General features: G+C 41.0%; 1 protein-coding gene across 1 annotated transcript in view; it reads left to right on the top strand.

The window, feature by feature from the left end:
- Positions 1–22,547, top strand: part of fat4 (FAT atypical cadherin 4) — a 323,488-nt gene that overhangs the window by 164,048 nt on the left and 136,893 nt on the right. Inside the window, exons 5-7 of the mRNA XM_078211165.1 lie at positions 5,509–5,859; positions 15,277–16,196; positions 17,031–17,205. Of these exons, the coding sequence (XP_078067291.1) occupies positions 5,509–5,859; positions 15,277–16,196; positions 17,031–17,205 (1,446 nt within the window). The remainder of the gene's footprint in view (positions 1–5,508; positions 5,860–15,276; positions 16,197–17,030; positions 17,206–22,547) is intronic.

Here is a 22,547-nt window from a genome sequence, read left to right as displayed (position 1 = left end):
CTCTGAGGCTTAACTAGAATGTTCTGTATAAATATATCTTGATAAATAAATACAAAGAAGTGTTTTGAAATAATGCCTTCCATAAATAGTGAGTGAAATGTTTCAATTTTACATTCTTCGAAGAAAGGTCATGGGCCTGGATTGTCCTCAGAGGTGTTCTCTTGGGAGAGAGATCACAGGAAGGGGGCAACCGATCACAGGGGAATTTTGTTGCAGCAGGTCTGCATGACAAAAATCCTTTGGATCCCAAAAGTTGTTCTTACTCCATCACATTGCTGTTCCTTCACAATCGCTGGGTCAAAATCCTAGAATTTCCTCCCTAATGGCATTGTGGGTCAACCCACAGATCATGGACTGCAGCGATTCAAGGTGGCGGCTCACCACCACCTTCTCAAGGGCAACTAGGGATGGGCAATAAATGCTGGCCAGCCATGTCCCACGAATGAATAAAAAAAAACATAATCTTGCCAGAGGTGATTGTAAATAAATGCCCCAGTATTTATGGGGAGGGAACGGAGGCAAGGTATAATCGGCTAGGAAACCCAGAAATGTCGGGAATGTAGATGTCTTGCCGAATTTAATAACAAGATATTATTAGAACTTTTAAACTCCTTTTGCCACCTGACAGTCAGCTATATTGCAGGCTGGCCAGCTGCCAGGTGAGAAAACCTGAGGTACACAGCCACAGCCATGGACCACTGGGGGCAAACACTGGCAATTTGAGACGGTCAGGTATTGGCGAGGGGACTCGAGCACACCCGAGATTGTAACAACAGAGAGATCATTGGAAGGGGTGAGAGATTGCAGAGGTGTATAGATAGTGGGGGGGGGGGAAAGATCACGCTGAAGAGATTGTGGGGAGGAAGAGATCTTAGAGGGAGAGATTGCATGGAAGAAATTTGCAGAGAGGGATCGGAGGAGGGAGAGAATTTGGGAGAGAGATCACAGGGAGAAGCTGACCAATCATAGAGAGGGATAGATTATTGCAGCAGGTTTGCATGATAGAATTCCATTGGATCCCAAAAGCTGAGGCACTGAGTCTCACTGAGAATTCTACAGTGTGTGTTATTTGTTTGGTCCAAGAACACAAGTGGGTGTGTTTGCAGCTGCCTAGGGTTAAGTTTAACCCTTTCCTCTCCTGCCTCTCATGGGATGGTGGGGGGAGGGTTGGTGTGAAGTGAAACTTATTCTGATGTTTCTGCTGCATTCCCAAGAAAGTAACAACTGACAGAGCAGAGCAACTCGAATGAAATTCGTCGACATGCTCTCCATTTATTTACCTCCCTTTCCTTGGGAGAGACTTAGCATTAGTTTCACTATTTTGTGAGATATGAATAGGATGGAACAGTGCATGGCCAAAGTGGAAAAGTCAACATGACCAAAAGATTTACAAGGTTAGTTATTAAAAGAAAATATGAACATTTTAGGACCCGGTCGTTTACTGATGTTTACAGTGCAAGACGGTGATAAGCAAACTGAATATTTACAGGCATATATCATAGTCCTAAACAGCCTGCTGATTAATCAATTGTATTACGTGCTATATATATTAGCAACTGAAGGCTTCCTATTTCTACAATATTAAATAGATCTTTTGGAAAAGCAAATTGTGCTTATTAAACACATGAAAAATCAGAAGCTACAAAGGCATACCCAGCCCAGTTGCTGCAAAATGCTCTTCACTAACATCTGAGAACTTGTGCCAAAATTAGGAGAGCTGTCCCATAAATGTGTTGTGAAACAACTTGACAGAGTCCTAGAATCATACCTTACAACCATACTGTCCCAGATTCCTCCATCTCAGCCCCTGACCATATTCTGTCCTACCAGTAGGACAGACCCACAAGAGTTGGCAGTATAGTGGTATACAGTCCTCAACATTGATTTAGGACCCCATGAAATCTCATTGCATCAAATCAATATGAGCAAACAAACCTCCCGCTGGTTGCCATCTACTGCCCTCCCTCAGCTGATAAATCTTCCATTTTAAACACCAATTGGAAGAAGCACTTAGGGCCAGCAACTGCATAGAATGTACTCTGGGTAGGGGAGTTCAAGGTTCATTACCAAAAGTGGCTCAGTAGCACCACCACTGACCAAGCTGGCCAAGTCCTGAAGGACATTGCTACCACACTGGGCCTGTGGAAGGTGGTGAGAGAATCAACTTGATGGAAAACCCTACTTGATCTCATCCCCATCAAGCTATCTGTAGAAGATGCATCTCTCTATGATAGTTTTGTTGAAGTTACCACCACAGTTTTTATGGCGACAAAGCCCACCTTCACATGAGAATATCCTCCACCATCTTGTATGACATTTACGCCGTGCTAAACAGTATAGATTCAGAATAGACCTGAATGAGGTGCTGTGACTATCAGCAGTGGCAGATTTGTATTTCATGGGCCTGGGTGAGATTGTGATCGATGCAGACTCGATGGGCTGAATGGCCTCTTTCTGCACTGTAGAGATTCTATGATTCTTTGCACAAAGGGTTTTGTATCTTTGGAATTCTTTACCCCAGAGGTGTTCAGTTATTGAATATATGTGAAACAGAGATCAATAGATTTTTATACACTAAGTGAATTAAGGGATATGGGCATAGTGTGGGAAGATGGAATTGAGGTAAATGATTAGCCATTGTGGTAGTGAATCGCAGAGCAGGCTTGAAGGGCCAAATGCCTTACACCTGCTTCCTATTTCTTGTGCTCTTATGTCAAGAAACGCATAAACACTCTGGTTACAGTAATGATGACAGGCCTAGCTGCAGTGCTGAAGACTTGTTCTCAAGAACCAGCCACACTCTAGCCAACCTAGTCCAGTACAGCTGCAATACTGCTGGTACTTACTTGGCAGAGTGGTATATTGCCAAGGTATAGCCTATCCAAAAAGAGGGAGGACAAGTCCAGTCCAGCCAATGAACAACCCATTAGTCTCCTTTCAGTCTTCAGCTGAGTGATGAAAGATGTAATTGATGATGCTTTCAAGCAGCCATTACTCACCAATAACCTGCTGCTCATAATTAGTTTGGTTCTGTCAGGAACAGTCAGCTCCTGTCCTCATTATACCCGTAGTCCAAACATGTACAAAAGAACTGAGGGTTTTAGTTAAGTCAGGCAGCATGGTCAGTGCAGGCTTGGAGGGCCGAAGGGTCTGTTCCTGTGCTGTAATTTTCTTTGTTCTGAATTTCAGAGGAGAGGTGAGAGTGACTGCAGTTCAGAACAGGGTAGCATTTGGTCAAGTGTGGCAATAGGAAGCCCTCATGAAATTAAAGTCATTGGAAATTAGGGAGCAAACTTTGTACCAGTGAAGTCATATCTTGCACAAAGTAAGGTGGTTGTGGTTGTTGGAGACCAATAATCTCAGGACATTGCTGCAGGAGTTCTTTTGGGCAGTGTGCTTGGTCCAGCCAACTTCAGCTGCTTCATCATTGACCTTATCTTCGTCATAAGTTCAGGATGGAGATGTTTGCTGATCATTACAATGTTTAGTTCCATTTCCAACTCTTCTGGTAATGAACCAGCCCGTGCTCGCATGCAGCAAGACCTGGACAACATTCAACCTCGGGCTGATAAGTAACATTCATGTCATGCAAAAGCTAGGTAATAACCGTCTCCAATAAAAGAGATAAAATTAGAAAATGCTGGAAAAACTCAGCAAATCTGGCAGCATCTGTGGCAAGCGAAACAGATGTTTTGAGTCTGTATGACTAAAACTGATATTGGACTCGAAACATTAATTCTATTTGTCTCTCCAAAGATGCTGCCACATTTGCTGAGTTTTCCCAGAATTTTCTGTTTTTATTTCCGATTTCCAGCATCCACAGTATTTTGCTTGTATTTTAGTGTCCAATGACACAAAATATAACCATCTCCCATTGACATTCAATGACATTACTATTATTGAATCCCCTACAATCGACATCCTTGTGGGGGCGTGGATGATTATTACTGACCAGAAATTTGACTGGATCAACTAAATAATTACTGCAGCTAGAGAAGGTGGATCTGTACAGGGCATTGGTGAGACTGCAGCTGGAATACTGTGTGCAGTATTGGTCCCCTTATTTGCAGAAGGATATATTGGCCTTGGAGGGAGTGCAGAGAAGGTTCACCAGGTTGATACCAGAGATGAGGGGTGTTGATTATGAGGAGAGACTGAGCAGATTGGGTTTGTACTCGTTGGAATTTAGAAGGATGAGGGGGGATCTTATAGAGACCTATAAGATAATGAAGGGGCTGGATAGGGTAGATGTGGAGAGATTCTTTCCACTTAGAAAGGAAACTAGAACTAGAGGGCACAGGCTCAAAATAAAGGGGGGTCAGTTTAGGACAGAGTTGAGGAGGAACCTCTTCTCTCAGAGGGTGATGAATCTCTGGAATTCTCTGCCCACTGGAGTGGTGGAGGCTACCATGTTGAATATGTTTAAATCACGGATAGGTGGATTCCTGATCGGTAAGGGAATTAGGGGTTATAGGAATCAGGCGGGTAAGTGGAACTGATCCACTTCAGATCAGCCATGATCTTATTGAATGGCGGGGCAGGCTCGAGGGGCTAGATGGCCTACTCCTGCTCCTATTTCTTATGTTCTTATGTTCTTTTATTCTGTGGTGTATAACTCACCTCCTGACTTCCCAAAGACTTTTCAGTGTCTATAAAGAGAAATTCGGAGTGCAATGAATACTTAAAACCTGCCTGGATGAGTGCAACTCCATCAAAAAGCAAGAGGGCAATACCACCAGGTATAAAGCAGTTGCTTTATTGACACATCATCCAGCACCTTAAACATATCCACCTTTGGTGCACCCTAGCTGTAGCATGTACCATTTCACAGGATACACTGCAGCAACTCACAAAGGCTTCTTTGACAGCATTTCCCAAACTTGCAATTCTACCACATAGAACAGCAAGAGTAGAAGGCAACACCATCATTTCCAAGTCACACACCCATCTTTGATTTGGAAATATATTACTGTTCCTTTATTGTTGCTGGGCCAACGTCCTGAAACTGTCTCCCTAACAGCATCGTAGGGCTATCTTCACCACGTGGATTATAGCTGTTCAAGAAGGTGACTCATGACCTCAAGGTCAATTAGGAATGGGCAATAATTACTGGTCTTGCCGGCAATACAAAATAATTTTGTAAAGTGTATTATGCAAAGTGCTTTGTACAAATTTGACAAATGCCGTCTGGGAACTGCTCATTTTAATTAGTGTGCATCATAATCTTGTGGGCTTTGGCATTTTGATTTTAATGCTTCATAAATGGCACAGATGAAAATTGTTTTGGAACAGGGCAGCTACAAGAGTAGTGATAGAAACAAGATGTTACTGATGCTATTGAAATGAAAATTGTTCATTGAAGGTAAGTCGTTCCTTTCTTTTTCAAAAAGAAAATAAGGAAATATTTAGAAATGGGAGAAGGTTTGATATTTTTTAAATAAAGAATCACAATGCTACATTTTAAAAAATATTGTTAGAGATTTTAAACACTTTATTTAAACGTTTTAGGTTCCATTGTGGCAGCCACCTTGGCCAATGATGCAGATTCTGGCACGAATGGGGAAATCACATACATGGTAGAAGAGGATGATGAAGATGGGATGTTTTTCCTCAATTCTGTGACTGGTGTTTTCAATCTGACTCGAACCCTGGATTATGAGAAGCAACCGTATTACATTCTGACTGTGCGGGCAGAAGATGGCGGCGGACAGTTCAGCACAGTGAGAGTTTACTTCAATGTGCTGGATGTGAATGATAATCCTCCCATTTTCAACCCTTCAACTTACAGCACTTCAGTGATGGAAAACCTTCCTCTTGGAGTGAGCATCCTAACCATTAAAGCAACTGATGCAGATGATGGTACGTATGATAGAAAAGTTACGGATAAATTGTGGCTATACTAATGTCAGTCAGTTTTGCAATAGGTGCTTCATCTCTCAATGACATTAAGTCAGTTTCCAGAGATTCACTTTCTTTTTCCTGTTGAAAATGGCTGGGGTAATTGTACATTGAGAATAATGCTACTGTAGCTACTTGGACAAATTTCCATCAGGCTGAGGTTTGGCATTTGTAATTTACTACCTACCCATCCACCCTAAATTCCTTCAGAATTAATCTGAGTTCTGATTTGCAATATAGCAAAGCATAAGTATGAATTAATAGATTTTTCTTTAACTCTTTCAAATTGCACCTCTGTATTTTTGTCAAAAGAAGCCAGATCTTTTTATTTCTGTCTCATAATTCAGTCAGATTGGGTGGGGTGGAGTCGGATTGGGTCAGGAATAGCTGAGTGGTTAGGGGGTAATTGGATTGGGTTGTGGATAGTCAAGAGGTCAGGGTGGTAATCAGAAATAGTCGGATTGGGTTAGAATGGGGTAGTCAGGTCAGATTGGGTCGGGGGGGTAGTCAGATTAGGTGGGGGGGAGTCGGATTGGGTCAGGGATAGCTGAGTGGTTAGGGGGTTGTTGGATTGGGTCAGGGGTGTAGTCGGGGGCAGGGGGTGTGGTTATTGTGGGTTCAGTTGTGAAGATCCCCAGATGTTAGAGAAGGCTTTATCTGTCTAACATTTCCGGGGTAGCGATTCAGGTATGTTAATCAAAAATATCTATGTCGGAGATGTTTGCTGAGTTGTGGAGGGACTGGGGGAGTAGAGGAATTGACCATCAGAACTTCCCAGGCAATCCCCATGTAGGTCAGCATGTCAGGACTTCCACAAAGTCCTGTTGCGCATTTACGTCATATATCTGGTCCCTGACATTTGAGAGACAAGATTTAGGTTAAATTTTGAACATCTTTTACTTCCCATCCACCCTGAATGCACTAATATTTAGAGGGTTAAAACTCCCTTCCGGTTCTCAGACAAATTTAGCCTGAGATCCTATTAATATTCAAACCAAATTATTCTCGATTGTTAACGCATCTCCAGTAACCTGGTTTCAGAGCTCATGTTTAACTCAACACCTGAACCTCTGCAAGGAAGGAACAGAGGTCTAAGCAAAGTTACTGACATTGAGAGAGATCCAAGAGCAGCAGAAACCGTGTCAGTTACTGTTGCTCTTAGCATTCCTTGAGGAATGTTTGGTTTGACACAGATGTTGAAGGGCAGCTGGAAGAGCTCTCATGTTTCTGGTTAAACATAAGGCGCCTGGCTTAAGCACTTGTTGTTGTAGCTGTGTTGTTGCAGTCATGATCGTACAAATGTAAACATTTGATATGGTTTTCCTATCTGTGAGGGAGCCACAAACAATGCAGATTAGATCAGTTGTAATAAATTGTAAAGGATGCATTATTAATGGGGTCCACCATACTATATTATCATTTGAAGCTTTGTCGAATGCCTATCACTGGTAACATGATTACACATCACTAGATCTCACTGCATAATTCAAATTGTTCCCAAAGTAACCAAGTAAAAGTCTACAGCATTTTCTTCCTATTTAACTCCCACACATAAACACTTTCTTAAGTCCTGCAGTTTCGAGTTTGCCAATGAAAATATTGGCAGCTTGGGCCCCAAGTCAAAATAGTATTGTTGAAAAAGGAATCCAAAGTCTATTTCTTTTCCTTGTTTTTGAAAATATCAGAGTGTGGAATCCTGTGTCTGAATAATGAAACAAATTAAGAGTTTGTTCGAAGCAAAATAATAGCCCACTTAACTTATGATTAACTGCATAATTTGAAGAAAATAATGTATTAAATTACATATTTTAATTGCCTACAACAGCATATCTGCTAGCTTCTACACATCCCAATCTCTGCCAATGCGTGCAGCTATTGCGTCATTAGTTCATATTGAGCTATTGTACTGGCTCTAAAAGCCCTTCTTGCATCTTAAACATGGCTACACTCTAAATCGGTTCTGTTGTGATTTATGTGTGACAGTGGAAAGATAACAATCGGAAAGGCCACTGATGGGTTGCTGTTTATTTGTGGATATTGGAACTCTAACTGGAAAAAGTTGGTTTGCACATTCAAATCTAATGACCCAGTTAGTCTAATTAGTCAGTGTTAAATGCAGCATTAGCCTTAAGATAAGAAACAATGATCGATTGGCAAAGGGCACAGTAACCCGCAAAGTACACATTTTAAAATAATTCCCGTGTTGACTTTCATCATTATAATGCTCATAAAATTGTTACATCCCATCTACATGGCCAGTTGTGAACGGAAGTAACTCAGGGATGGATGCAATTTCAAAGCAAAGCTTAACCCCCCTTATTGTGACTTAGAATCTTTATTTGATACTCGTGTAAATGAGTGCCCAATCTGCCATTGGAGTAAGCCTTTGATTTTCCACGCACTTATCTCTTGGCAACAACATACCACATTTGCACCATTGCCTAGAGCAATGCTAATACTGAGAATCTAATACCATATTTATATTGCAATTTCTACTTGAAGTAGTTCCACAATATACTTGAACTCGATTTGCTCTGAATTGATCTAATTTGACCATAGAAGAACTTAAACGTCAGCAGTAATAGAGAAATAGCTGTACATATGCAGCTGTTGATAAGCCACTGAAGGTAATTTTGACTTTGTCAAGTGCCTCAAGACGTTTTGCTACATTAAAGTCACTTTATATCTGTTTGTGCAATATAAAATGTATAATGAGAGAGCCTGCAGCCTATTTTACATCTCATCTCTCCCATTGTTTTTAATTCTAGTGAAGTGAGAGGTAAAACAGGCTCACATTCAGGTATCAGCTATCAGACTTGAGGAGCTCATAGTAACTGGCTGCTGCAGAGGCATTTATGTTTGCCATCAACGACATGGGGAAAAAAACACCTTAAGGGTGCATGTAATTCCAAAGGCATTAGCTGTGCTTGGTATGGCAGCATGGTTACTGGAAAGTTGTGCCGTATAAAGTACAATGTCAGGCTTATAGTTGGAGCTATGCCCGTCAAGTAAGGGTGAATCTTCATCGTTACCTCCTGGGCAATAATCTGGCAGAGTGGACCACAGCCCGTCGCAGAAGTCATTTGATTTTCATTCCACCATATTATAGAACTCAGTGAGCAGGTGATCCATTCTACCAGATTATCGCGCATGTACCCTGTAGAGTTTACATTTACCCTGCAGTGTGCTCGTACCCCCGGCGGATATTTTACATTCGCCTCTTGACATTGAATATCGCGTTTGACTGTTTTGATCATTCGTGGTAATGGGTTAAAAACCAGACCATCATCTCCATCGGTTGACATTTTCACCTCAATTTTATTAATTTAAATGGTTTCAAATCATGGGTTTAAGAGTGGAAAAAAATAGAAATATTTCTCCCATCAGCACCTTAAAAAGATTGAATATTCTATATAAAGCCATTATCGTCTGTAGAGACAGGAAGGAAAGCAGCTCTTCAATACGATGCAGCAAAATATAAAGTAAAGTCAAGAATCGGGTTTCAACTAATAAAGGAACTGGTAAGTGTCTTTAATATATGTTCTAAAAGGCTGGAAGGAGGCCATAAAGTCCTACGAAACACAGGCCAGAATTTTCCGACCGTTCACGCCAGTGGGGTTTTCCCATCCCGCTGCAGTGAATGGAGATTTGGCTTGTCGCCAAAATCCTCATCTTCGCTGCAGCGGGAGCGTGGCGTGAATGGACAAAAAATCGTGCCCATTAGGTTTATCTCAGTCAGGCACGGGAGTGCATTGGAATGATGAAAAGGGGAGTGAAAGAACTTGAAAATAGATGAAGCTGAAGTAGAATACCTGAGAAATCAGGCAGAAAAATGGGGAGACAAGTAACGTCTCAGATTCTAAAGTTTTTGTTCAGTCTATCGGACTGTGATCTGGCCAAGAGGAAGATGAGATACTGCTAGTAAAGTTTGCATTGGTTTTGGAAGAAAGTAGGAGAGCAAAAGCAGATGTGGGAAAGAGAGAGAGAACTAAAGTGGTGGGTGAGTCACTGACTTCAGAATTATGCTTGTGCAGAAGTTCTCAAAGTTTTCATCTAAATTGAATTTGGTCCCCACAATGTAGAAGAAAACATGGTGAGCAGAGAATATAGGAAACAAACTGGGGTAAGTGCATGTATATTGCTGCTTCATGTTGGAAAAGTAGTCCCTGCTCAGCGGTGGGTGAAGAAACAAGTAGGTAACAAAACGTAGACAAGTAAAAAAAAATGTTAGGCAGATAGTTGGGACAAGGTAATCTCTTCCAATATGAATATTTTAATGAGGCTTCTGCCATTGTTTAGGCCATTTAAAATTTGCATTGGGTAACATGATAGCAATAAGATTTTGTTCAAGCGTTTGTCTAACAACAGTTCCATTCCCACGGAAAATGGAGTGATCGTGAAATGGAGATCACTCCACATTGGTTAATAAGATTTGCTTTTATCTAATTCATCCATGTAGTTAGCTCGCCCTGATTTACCACTGAATAAATATGTGTTGATATATGTAGCATTGTGGAGGGAATTTGGCTGTAATTCAGATCATAACTAGATAGAAAGCTCAATCTCTGTTCTAAGAAATGTTGGGCGGGATTTTTTATGAAACCCTGCCACGAAAGGTGACCCGCTATTGACCATTGTCAATGGGGTTTCACATTGAATGTACCCCTCGCTGCCGTGCAAGCCACGGCGGGGTGCGCTCTCAGTGGGACTGGAAGATCCTGCTGTCATGAATGACCAGAAAGTTCTGGCTGTTGTCTCTTTTTTGCCTTGTAAAATTGCCAACACCAGTAACTGTGACATGAATGACTACTTTTAAACTTAAGTTAAAATGCTTTTTAGTTTTTACTACTTTTTTAGGAATAATCATTAAAATAATAAACTCCTGAAAATCAGCAATGGCCAAAATTATGACAGGCTTACAGCAGAAAGTGTTTTTTCATCTTATCTGTAATTATGGTGTAACCCTGATTAACTTTCATATGTGCCAGCATTGAAGAGATGTCTCAGTTTTACTAGTACACCATCAGTTTTCTGGAATATTTAGATAAATTCATACTTTGCGGTCAGATTTTGTCTCGGCGTGAAGGGAGGGTTATCTGATTGAAAACTGAGGGAGGTCTGAGTTTTAATGTGGCTGGATAGGTGAAAATGGTAGTTAGTGTTTGTTAGAATAAGGGAATTTGATATTCAAAGTTATAAACTTGGGAACCCCCATTGGTACTCAGTACCAAAGGGAGGGATGATGTAGTTTGAATCCTGACTGCTGTCAGTTCCTATGTGGAATGAAAGCTGTGCTGTAGTGGAGAGGGAAGATCAGGCTGTGTGGTCAAGCTCTGTTAATACTTTGTGCCTCTCAACCACCAACCAAGAAAGGAAACGTTGAGGAAAAATCTGGGAACACCGTTTTCCCCCCCCCTTTCAGCAGAGAAAGGCCTTAGAGTTCAAGGGACTAATGAATATGGATAACTTACTTGAACATTTACACACATATGAAATGCTTAAATCACCAGCTGTGTCACCTCCACTACAGTGCTGCCATTTTGACCTGTGTATCACAGAGATCCATCATGGCTAGCTACAGGAAAATCATTTAACTCTCGGAATTGAAAACTATTGAATCTTCCAATATCATTTAATAAATAATCTCCTTATCTCGCCAACTAATGTAGCAGATTTTGTTTTTTGCCATGTGGTTGTGTGGTGCAAAAGTAAAGTAAATATCAAATTTTGCAGTAAAACATTTTGGTGGCAGTCATGACCCTTAATAGCCCCAAGAACATGACCATTACTTCTGGTTACAAAATAAACAACTATAAATAATGTGCTGGATCTCAGATTACACATGTGGTACAACTGCTGAAAAAACACACTTGACGCGACTGGACGAGTCCTATTGTCATTCAAGCCTGCGATTCAGATTTACAACCCTCTTGTGGAATCAGTTCTGGACTTTACAAGGCTGCTCAGTAAAGAACTGTATAACAGTATATCTCAGAGTAGCAAAATTCATACACAACCTGCTTGTTATTATCATTGAATTGGCTCTGCTGAATCCCACTCAAGGAAGACATGTAACCTTCAAATGCAGAAGTGAGGTATCTAAAAGGAAATCCTAGTTGTAACCATTAATGTCAAAGTACTTTTTTAAAAATGGAGCTACACAAAGGAAAGAAGGCAGGGAAAGGTCACCTAAACTCTGGAAGGTGATTTTATGCTATTTTACTAGTCGGCCAACTACTGGAGCAGAAAGCAAGAAAAACGATAACTGTGATTCCTCTGGAGATGCCTTATCTTTCCTGTCACAATGTGTTTGTGTGGCCCAAATCTGATCTCAGTTTGTTTACTTCATCAGAAGATTTTGATGTTGGCTTGGCTTTTTTTTCATTGCACTGTCTGTGCAGTGTTGGAGATTAAACCCAATGTGTCAACCAAGTGATACTTTAGCAGCATGAATGTGAAGTAGACTGGGAAAGCAGATACCCAGAGAGGTTTGATCTGCCGCTGTTTAAATGCCTGTTAGTTGTAATTTTGTCAGGTCTTTAGAAGGAATTTGGCGTTGTACAGTATTGGTGAGAGTGATAATTATTCCATAATCACTCAGGGGCAGCTGCATAATGAAGCAAGTTCACTTACAGCATTTGAGTGGATGCTGATTGGGAATTGCTTCTAAAGTGTTTCTTTTTAGTGTGGCTGCTGTTTAGTGGAAAGGGGAGAAGAAAGAACATTTTCAATTCCAATCTGACTTTTGAAGAAAAGCTGATTGTAGCCTCTGGAATGCCAGCATTGATTTTCCAGACTTGTGGTATACATAGTGCACACTGTAAGTCATGGAATGTGGTTCAATCACTTGTTCCGTCAAAATGCTGCAATCTTTGCTTTTACAATAAATGTGGGTGATGGAGAATTTAAAACCATACCATTGCAGTATTTTAATTTAAGTGCATACCAGTAAAGCATATAATTTGATACATGTGCCTGTTACGATCAGTTTAGCGTATATTCAATTCTGTTAGGTGTGTAAGTTTAGCCAAGCGCTTGAGTTCAGACACATTTTATAATAGCTCTAAACATGACACTACTAATTCTGCAATTCCATCATGCACACAGTACAAGTGGCCAAATTAGAAATTACATGCTTTTCGCTTGCATTAAAAATCAAAAGTGTTCTTCCACAATGTAGCTTCTATTCTGATATAATGAAGGAGAAGCAATGTTTTTTATTCCAATTAGGCACTAAGGAAAGAGTACAACTAACAGCTTATTCATGTGTTAGAATGCATGCAACTGATATGGTGAGGGATGGCATGATATCATATCCCATGACAAAACCCAAGGATTTCTACTACTACGAGTACCACAATTTACTGCAGGTAATACAATTTTACATAAAATTACCTGGGAGCAGTGACCATTGCAATTTATGAGTGAATTTGAATAGCCACAAACAATTTGCTGCAACAAATCACTTGTCCTAATTACAATTAATTTGTTGTAGTCTAATATTGGTGGTGTAGTGTCGTATCAGTGGTCTAATAACTAAAGCCTTGATGTTTATGCTGAGTGATGTTGGCACCTTTGATGCATCCAAATCAAATTCCTCTGTCCATTAGAATAGTGGACAAAAGAATTTGATACAGACTCGGATAACACCACAGAGAATACTTTCTAGAATTATATCTCATAATGTTACACAACATACTAGCATAGGTAAAAATTCCAAGAAGCTCTGTGCCTATGTTTTCAGATAAAAATTAACACCAAGCCAAGGAATTGGTATTAGGATGGCTGACTGAAAGCTTTGGTCAAAGAGGGAGGTTTTAGGAAGTCTCTAATTGAAGGAAAGGAAGAAGTTTAGGGATGGAATTCCAGAGTTTTGGAATTCAAGATCCATTACTGGACTCTCATTACAGTTTGGTGCAGATCAGCTGGCATGTTATTGCATTTCTTTTTAGTTACAAATGTCAGTGTATTTGAACTTTTTGGGTAGGAATCCCCCCCCCCCCCCCCCCGCCGCCGCCGCCGCCATCATGTTTGGTGGTGGCAAGGATCTTTTGCTTCTGCTGCTGTCAACGGGATTTCCCGCTGTATGCACTCCCTGTCACCGGGCAACCCGGGAGTTATCCGTTGCCGGGACCAGATGATCGCGCTAGCAGGAACGGCTGGAAAGTTTCAGCTACAGTGGCAGTGTGTAATACATGAACTAATTACAAACAAGTTTTTATGTTGTTTCATGACCAGCTATGGAATATTAAAAAAAAATATTTTCATCCTTTAGCCAACAATTTGAATGCAGTATGTATAAAACATTTCTTGCCCTATTAACTGTTTTAATGAAAAACATCCCAAACTTTTCATGCAATATTGCGTTTTTGCAGTGGTACAGTTAATAAGTAGAGGTAAAGTATAAATACATTCACTGCAGATGCACCTTTTGCAGGGGCAAAAGGGGCAGTATGGTGGCACAGTGGTTAGCATTGCTGCCTCTCAGCGCCGGGACCCAGGTTCGAGTCCCAGCTTGGGTCACTGTCTGTGTGGAGTTTGCACGTTCTCCCCGTGTCTGCGTGGGTTTCCTCCGGGTGTTTCAGCTTCCTCCCACATTCTGAAAGACATGCTGGTTAGATGCATTGACCCGAACAGGTGCTGGACTGTGGCGACTAGGGGAATTTCACAGTAACTTCATTGCAGTGTTAACGTTAGCCTTACTTGTGACTAATAAATAAACTTTACTTTTCTGCAAAGAAAGAGATGACAAAACAAAGTTCACCAATTACTTATTTTCACACAAGAGTTACTGCATTACTGAGCAATTAGCTATTTGTGAAGACATTTTTGAGAAACTTAATAAAGTACTATATGAATACATGCTTGTCATTTTTTTCAATTTTAAAAATCACATTGAACATGAGCAGATGAACAGTCGGCACCTGAAACAGACAATTTCAGTGTAATCCTTTTGTTTTATTTGTTTTATTCCATCAATGTAATCTCATTTGATTTAAAGTGGACTACAATTTGTACTAGAAGGTCACGTGGCGCAGTAGATAGTGTCCCTGCCTCAGCCAGAAGCTCTGGGTTCAAGTCCCACCCCAGGACTTGATGGCCAAGGAAGGCGCATTCATAACGCGGTCAAACAGGTTGAATATCAAACTGCAAAATCCTTCCAATGCCAGTAGCAGGTGATAAGAGCGGGATAGACTCCTGGTTAGCTATGCTTGATGTGAAGTGGCGCTCCTCAAGCTATAAGCCTTTGACACGCTAGTGACTTGTTTGAGGAAAACCTCACTATGGGAGGTGTAGGAAGAGAAACATCAGCAGGCTGTATTTCCATTTTTAAAATTTGAGTGTATTCATTATATTTTCTGGCCTTTTTATTTCCAGGACCCAGTTCCCAGTTGGCGTACACCATTGCATCTGGAGATTCACTGCAACATTTTGACATAGATAATAATGGCATCCTGCATATTAAGCAACAGCTGGATCGGGAAAGCCAATCATTCTACAACCTGCTGATAAGGGCTCACGATTTATCTCTTCCCCCTGCGAGTAGACTTACAAGCACTGCACAAGTCTCTGTTATTCTGCTGGATGTCAATGACAGCCCACCGAAGTTTATTTCATCTAAGATAGCCTACATGCAGGAAAACTCTCCAATGAACACTGTCGTCTATAAAGCCCAAGCCACTGACCCTGACAGTGGACCGAACAGTTATGTTGAGTACACACTAAGCCACTCAGGAAACAAATTCAGTATTGGGACAATAAATGGGGAGTTGCGACTGACTGGTGAACTTGACAGGGAAGAAGTCTCGAATTATACATTGACTGTGATTGCTACAGACAAGGGCGAACCTCCACTCTCATCGACAATGGATGTTACTGTGATTGTGCTTGATGTGAATGATAACACACCTGTCTTTCAACAATCTCTCTATGAAGTTGAGATTAGTGAAAATACACTTAGTGGCGTTGATCTCATTCAAGTTACTGCAGCTGATTTAGATGAAGGAGCTAATGGTCAGATCCGTTATCATATCGTCCAGGGCAATCGCAACAATGATTTTCGAATTGACTCTGTTACTGGTGTTGTATCAGTAGCCAAGCAACTTGATCGTGAAACGAGACCTTCATATTCTCTGATTGTCCAAGCAACTGATCGTGGAAGCAGCCCACAAACTGCAACAGCAGTCGTAAAGGTTGATCTCACAGACGTGAATGACTTTCTACCAATCTTTGAATTATCACCCTATACAGTGCACGTGCAGGAAAACGCACAGAATCTGCCAACGTCTGTCTTACAGGTTGGTGGAATCAAGAATTTATTGTAGTCTGCAATAATACTTCTTCTATTTAGCTATAAGATCAATATTATAATTAAATCTGGTGAATATGTTGCACCCATGTGTTAGTCAACCCCTATTTTATATTTTTCATAATGCTAAAAATATAGCAAATCATACTGGTCTGGGCTTTAGCCTGGAGATGTAAGTGATGCTGTTAAGTGGTCATGAACACGTTGGGCAGGTTTTTCTCCGATGACCAGAACTTAACTGATTGCTATAGGTCCTGATGTTGATTGGAGGTCAATTGTGGGGAAAGGGGTGGAGGGGGGAAACAGTCAGATTGTGGTGAGGGATTACTGGGTAACTTATTGGATCTGAAAGAAACACTGCTTCTCCCCCTGGCCCACAAGCAGTGCTATAAAGGCACATATTTCATTAATTCAGTCCCTCCTGCTTGTTTTAAGCTGCTATGTTTCCTGAAGCCTGGGAAACCCAGTCGCCTATGACTAAAATAGAATAACTGCTACAACGAAGGCACGGGATCTCAATTATAATATTTAAACTTATTGATCCATTTCCCATGAGCAAACAGGTCTCCAGTCCCTTGTTCCACCTTCGTTAAAAGCAGAACTGGGCAGAATCAAGGAGAGTTCAGCTCCTGCTACAGATTTTTTGCTTTTTAACCTCTAACACAGCCTCAGCCCAACTGTTTGGAGTGTTAAGATTCAGCCTTTTTTTTGTAAGTACAGTGACTATAATTAACAGAATGTTTTATGTGAGCTCTCACCAGTGCTTCTTCGAATATTACTGTGACATCATTGGATTTACATATCCTATGGATTTATGCTATAGGTTGTAGCTCGTGACGATGACCAAGGACTGAATGGCCAGCTGACTTACACAATTGTTGGTGGGAATACAGAAGAAGCTGTTACTTTGACACCCAGTGGGCTGCTAAGCCTGATCATGAACCTGGATCGTGAAACAACAGCACAATTTGTCCTGACAGTCATTGCTACAGATGCAGGTAAAAGCAAGTCTCATCTGCATTTCAAAGTTGTTCACTTATGGTGGCACAGTGGCTAGCACTGCTGCCTCACAGTGCTAGGGACCCGGGTTCGATTCCAGCCTTGGGTCACTGTCTGTGCGGAATCTGCTCGTTCTTCCCGTGTCTCCGGTTTCCTCCCACAGTCCAAAAGATGTGCTGGTTAGGTGGATTGGCCATGCTAAATTCTCCCTCAGTGTACCTGAACAGGTGCCAGAGTGTGGCGACTAGGGGAATTTGACAGTAACCTCATTGCAGTGTTAATGTAAACCTACTGGTGACACTAATAAATAAACTTCTCACACATTTTGAATGTGCTGCTTATGAGGTTAAGCATCATCCTTAATGAAAGTACAGATTGAAAACCAGGCACAGAATACTGAATACTCTCAGCATTTTGTTTTTATTTCAGCTTTCCAACATCTGCTGTCGAAAAAGTTAAGATGATATATCATTGCATTGTTAAATTCATTAAGGGATTTGATATATTATTTACAGAGAAATTGTTTCAGTGACAGACGGGTTAATAACTAGTTATAATATAATCATGGTCCTTTTTTTTTGCCCATTTTAAATTCTCTGTCACCTGACTCCCTCATATCCAGTCCCCAACCTCTTTCAGTTTGTCTCTGAAGCCTCAGATAGGTGATCTGCTACAATATGTTTCAGTTACCAATAGCTTGAAATTGCCTGATTACAGCGGAAGCTGACTGATATTCATGGAAGTGTAGAATGATACAGCACTGAAGTAGGCCCAATAAGTGACAGAAAATTTAACGATTACAAAAAAATGTAATGACCATGATAGGAGCTGGTCTTTTTCCATTGAATGCTTAGTTATAATTTCAATCCACCTACAAGGAATTGAGATAAATTTCTTCAGAATTGCAAGAGAAACTCAAATGGATAGTAATTATAGGAAATAATTTTTGAGTAGATTGCAATATTCCCAAAATATTAACAAATTGTAGTTGGATAGGTTGAGCTACTTTTCTTGCAATCCGGACAAACCATAGTATTTTAAAATTACAAATGAACAAAAGAGCAGGAGTAGGCATCCGGCCCTTCGAACCTGCTCTGACATTCGGTAAGATCACGGCTGGTCTGACTGTAACCTCAATTCCACGTTCCTGCTTCTGTCTGATAACCTTTCACCCCTTGCTTATCAAGAATCTGTCGACCTCTGTTAATTATCCTGTGTTAATTATAATCTTGTAAAGGTTGGTTACTGCCACTCACGGTCCAGCTGGTTAGAGTCTTTGACAGGCGAAGGTTGATTGCAATCTCTGACGGTCCGTTGTAATCTTTGGCAGGTAGTTACTATCGAATTCAGTCTGTTCCTTACGTGTACAGTCTCCAATAGCCAGTTACAATTGCTGACAGTTAATCAAGCTCTCGGAATACCAGTTCCAGCCAATGATAATAAGTATGTCATAACTTGCAGCAAGTTTCCTGTAGTCAGTTACAATCTCTGTTAGCACTTGCAGCACTGATAGCCTGGCATCATGCTTGAATTTGGCAGCATGCACAATGATCAATGCATGATTACCTTGCATAATTACAGCAAGCCTCTCTTGCCTCAGTCATTTTCAATAAATGTTAGTGGCTGGAAAGTAGTTTTTAATCAAGCAGCTGCTTTTCTCCTAATGGGTGATGTAAACTCTTATTGGTCAAAATGCATTTCAACAAAGTACAAAATCAGAGACTGTGAGACTAGACAACATCCATGGTGTCTATGTACATGAGAGTTGGTGTTTATTATGAGTATAATCGTAAGCTCCATTTTTCAGGGGTTTCTGCCATCCCTAATTTATGTAAAGTTGATAAGTTGATCCTCTTCCCATTGCGGAACCTGACAGGTCATGGGATCAGTAAACATCTGATCTGGCAACCAGACAGAGGCCCTTCAAACCCCCTCTTCATATTTTTGCTAACCAAATATGTTTGTGTTCCAGATTCAGCAGTGTTTTATTTATTGGCTGAATCCTAAAGTAATGCAGCAGTACAGTCTGTCAACTGTATTTCGACTATCTTATTATAAAATGACCGTAGACTGTTACATTTAATTCCTTAAGATGCTTATTTGTCCAGAGAGTATTTAGTAATAGATGTTGAAGGATGAGTTCCAGCTGTGGTAGGATACAGTGCACACGAAGCAAGATGATGGCTACAGTTATACATGTCCTGGCTGTATAGTTTCTTTATATATTATGTCATCAATTTCCCACTCTAAACTAGGCATCTCTACACGTAGCAAAAAGCCAAAACCAGGACAGTCTGTCTTGTGGTAGATAACCCAGTTTTATTTTTGTTTGTTCAGTATGATTGCAGCAAAAAAAGTTTTTCTTTTAAAAGTGTTACGTGACATTAGGCTAGAAGAAAGTACTAAACAAGAAAAGGGCCAAAGAAATTGACACATCTAGTATACCATTCCTGCATATTATACAGTACACTCTACTGCGGACTCTACCTCACCTGCTGTAAATAAAGAGCAAAAGAACAAAGAAAATTACAGCCCAGGAGCAAACCCTTCGGCCCGCCAAGTCTGCACCGACCATGCTGCCCGACTGAACTAAAATCCCCTACCCCTCTGGGGATCATATCCCTCCATTCCCATCCTATTCATGTATTTGTCAAGATGTCCCTTAAAAGTCACTATCGTATCTGCTTCCACTACCTCCCCCGTAACGAGTTTCAGACACCCACCACCCTCTGTGTAAAAAACAATTGCCTCATACATCTCCTTTAAACCTTGCCCCTCGCACATTAAACCTATGCCCCCTAGTAATTGACTCTTCCACCCTGGGAAAAAGCTTCTGATTATCCACTCTGTCCATACCCCTCATAATCTTGTAGACTTCTATCAGGTCGCCCCTCAACCTCCGCCGTTCCAGTGAGAACAAACCAAGTTTCTCCAACCTCTCCTCATAGCTAATGCCCTCCATACCAGGCAACATCCTGGTAAATCTTTTCTGTACCCTGAGGTGAAGTTTTATAGAATGTCCCCCTGTTCTCTGGCTTTAGGGATTCGCATTCTAATTAGTATTCTGTAACTTGATTTCTGTGTCTGTTTGCACTGTTTGAGAGCACATTTCCACTCCATCTGACGAAGGAGCAGTGCTCCGAAAGCTTATGGTATTTGCTACCAAATAAACCTGTTGGACTTTAACCTGGTGTTGTGAGACTTCTTACTGCGTTCACCCCAGTCCAACGACGGCATCTCCACATCCCAAAGATAACCAGGTAAAATTCTATTTGATGTTCCGCTATTTACTGCTGGTTGACTGCACTCCACAGCCTGGCCCCCGCAGCACAGGAAGCAGCAAATCTAATTCATCCAGGTCCTGTTCAGATGTACTACACCTCCTCTGTAAGTGCACATGAGCCACCTCACCATATGTACTGTGTATACAATGCAACTTTCTTGCATTTAAAACCTTATCTTCTCTATTTAATTTTCACAATTGTCAATGCTTTTTTATCTTGCACTTCACGATAATTTCATTTCTCACATGTTGTTTAGATAGTTGTTTCAGCTAGAATAACACGCTGACACTTCAGAGTGAGAAACAAGGCTTTGCAAATGCAATTTGTCTTTGAGACTATCTGAAGGGATAGTACATCAGACATTGTGCATCGCTAAGAAATCGCAGATATATGCTTGTTTGACAAAAGGTTGAACATAGGCCAGAATGTTAGGAAGTTAATTATTCTGAGTTTTAAAATTAAAAAGTATTGGGCGGCACGGTAGCGCAGTGGTTAGCACTGCTGCTTCACAGCTCCAGGGTCCCGGGTTCGATTCCCGGCTCAGGTCACTGTCTGTGTGGAGTTTGCACATTCTCCTCGTGTCTGCGTGGGTTTCCTCTGGGTGCTCCGGTTTCCTCCCACAGTCCAAAGATGTGCGGGTTAGGTTGATTGGCCAGGTTAAAAATTGCCCCTTAGAATCCTGAGATGTGTAGGTTAGAGGGATTAGCGGGTAAATATGTGGGGGTAGGGCCTGGATGGGATTGTGGTCGGTGCAGACTCGATGGGCCGAATGGCCTCCTTCTGCACTGTAGGGTTTCAATGATTTCTATGTTGTCTTTCGAAGCCTTGGGCAGTAAGGAGGTTGACAATAACATGTGAATTCTGCTTCCAAGTTTTGTGTACCAATCTGATTGTGTCCGTTTCCAGTGAAAGCTTTGCACATTACAGATTTTTTCCCAAATTTTACCTTAGAAGAGCACAGCTTTCTTTTTCTTCAGTGCATTGAAGACATGGGGCGAGATTCTCCAATCTCATCCATACCCGCCTCACTGCCAGCGAGTATGGAGAATTTGACGCTCAGGCAAAGCTCCGTTCAGCCAAAACTCCGTTCACTGGAGTGAATCCCAGCAGATGGGGTCGGAGGTTTTCGGCTGTAAGGTTTTCCTGCAGATGTTAGAACATGGGTCTGGTTAGACTTGCAAACCATGTCTTTGTTAATTTTCAAATAGGATGGAAAAGGTATTTTGATCAGCTTTGCATAATTTCCTGCCTGTGCACATGCATTATTTTTAAAGGCTTGAATTTATCCAGTACTTTCTCCATTAATAGTGCATTAAAATTCAGAAAGACAGTGATTTATCAGTAGTCATCCAATATTTTAATGCCGTATTAATGCAGAAAAAACCTTAACTGCACTTCAGGGATCCACAATTAAAGTATTGCACCAATCCATCATTGAAAGTAACAAAAAATGATGAATCCTTCGTAGTTTGCAATGTACTAATTATGTTGCAGGCCTGAATCTTTGAAATGTGCAACTTTTGAGGAGGTCATGAGTTAGAGACAGGCTGATATTCATCCACAGTTTATTAAAAGGAATTTCATTTAGAGCTTGCTCGGACTCTGATATTATTGCATATTTGAGATTATTTCTGTAACTTATGTGAGAATCGACTGCCAACTTTAGCCCGAAAACTGAAGCAGTTATTGCTGCTGGAAGTGTGTTCAGCTGTGCTTGTTTAAGAGACGGTGCTAACTGGAGTGTTGAGTTCCAGTCCAGCATTGCGGGGATCAGATCGGTCGTATATGTTGATTGATATCATTATCTGCCTATTTTGCACATCTCCAACAGATGACCCATGCACATAAACTAACACCAAAATCCCACCCAAGGGAGCTCACACTAGATATCTGTGCACGTGCCACAGACACCATTTTGAAGTCAGCACCAAAAAGAAAACAGGTGCTCAGAAGTCAAATTTTGCAGCCAAAGCTTTTGGGAAACTATAATTTAGAACTTAATTATCTAGATTATTTTTATTATGCATTAAAAGTGATCTTTTAGCTGTAATTGTGAT

This window comes from Mustelus asterias, chromosome 1 (assembly GCF_964213995.1).
Source record: "Mustelus asterias chromosome 1, sMusAst1.hap1.1, whole genome shotgun sequence".
Taxonomy (NCBI): domain Eukaryota; kingdom Metazoa; phylum Chordata; class Chondrichthyes; order Carcharhiniformes; family Triakidae; genus Mustelus; species Mustelus asterias.
Note: the sequence above shows the minus strand (reverse complement) of the source record. Positions and strands in the feature narration are given on the sequence as shown.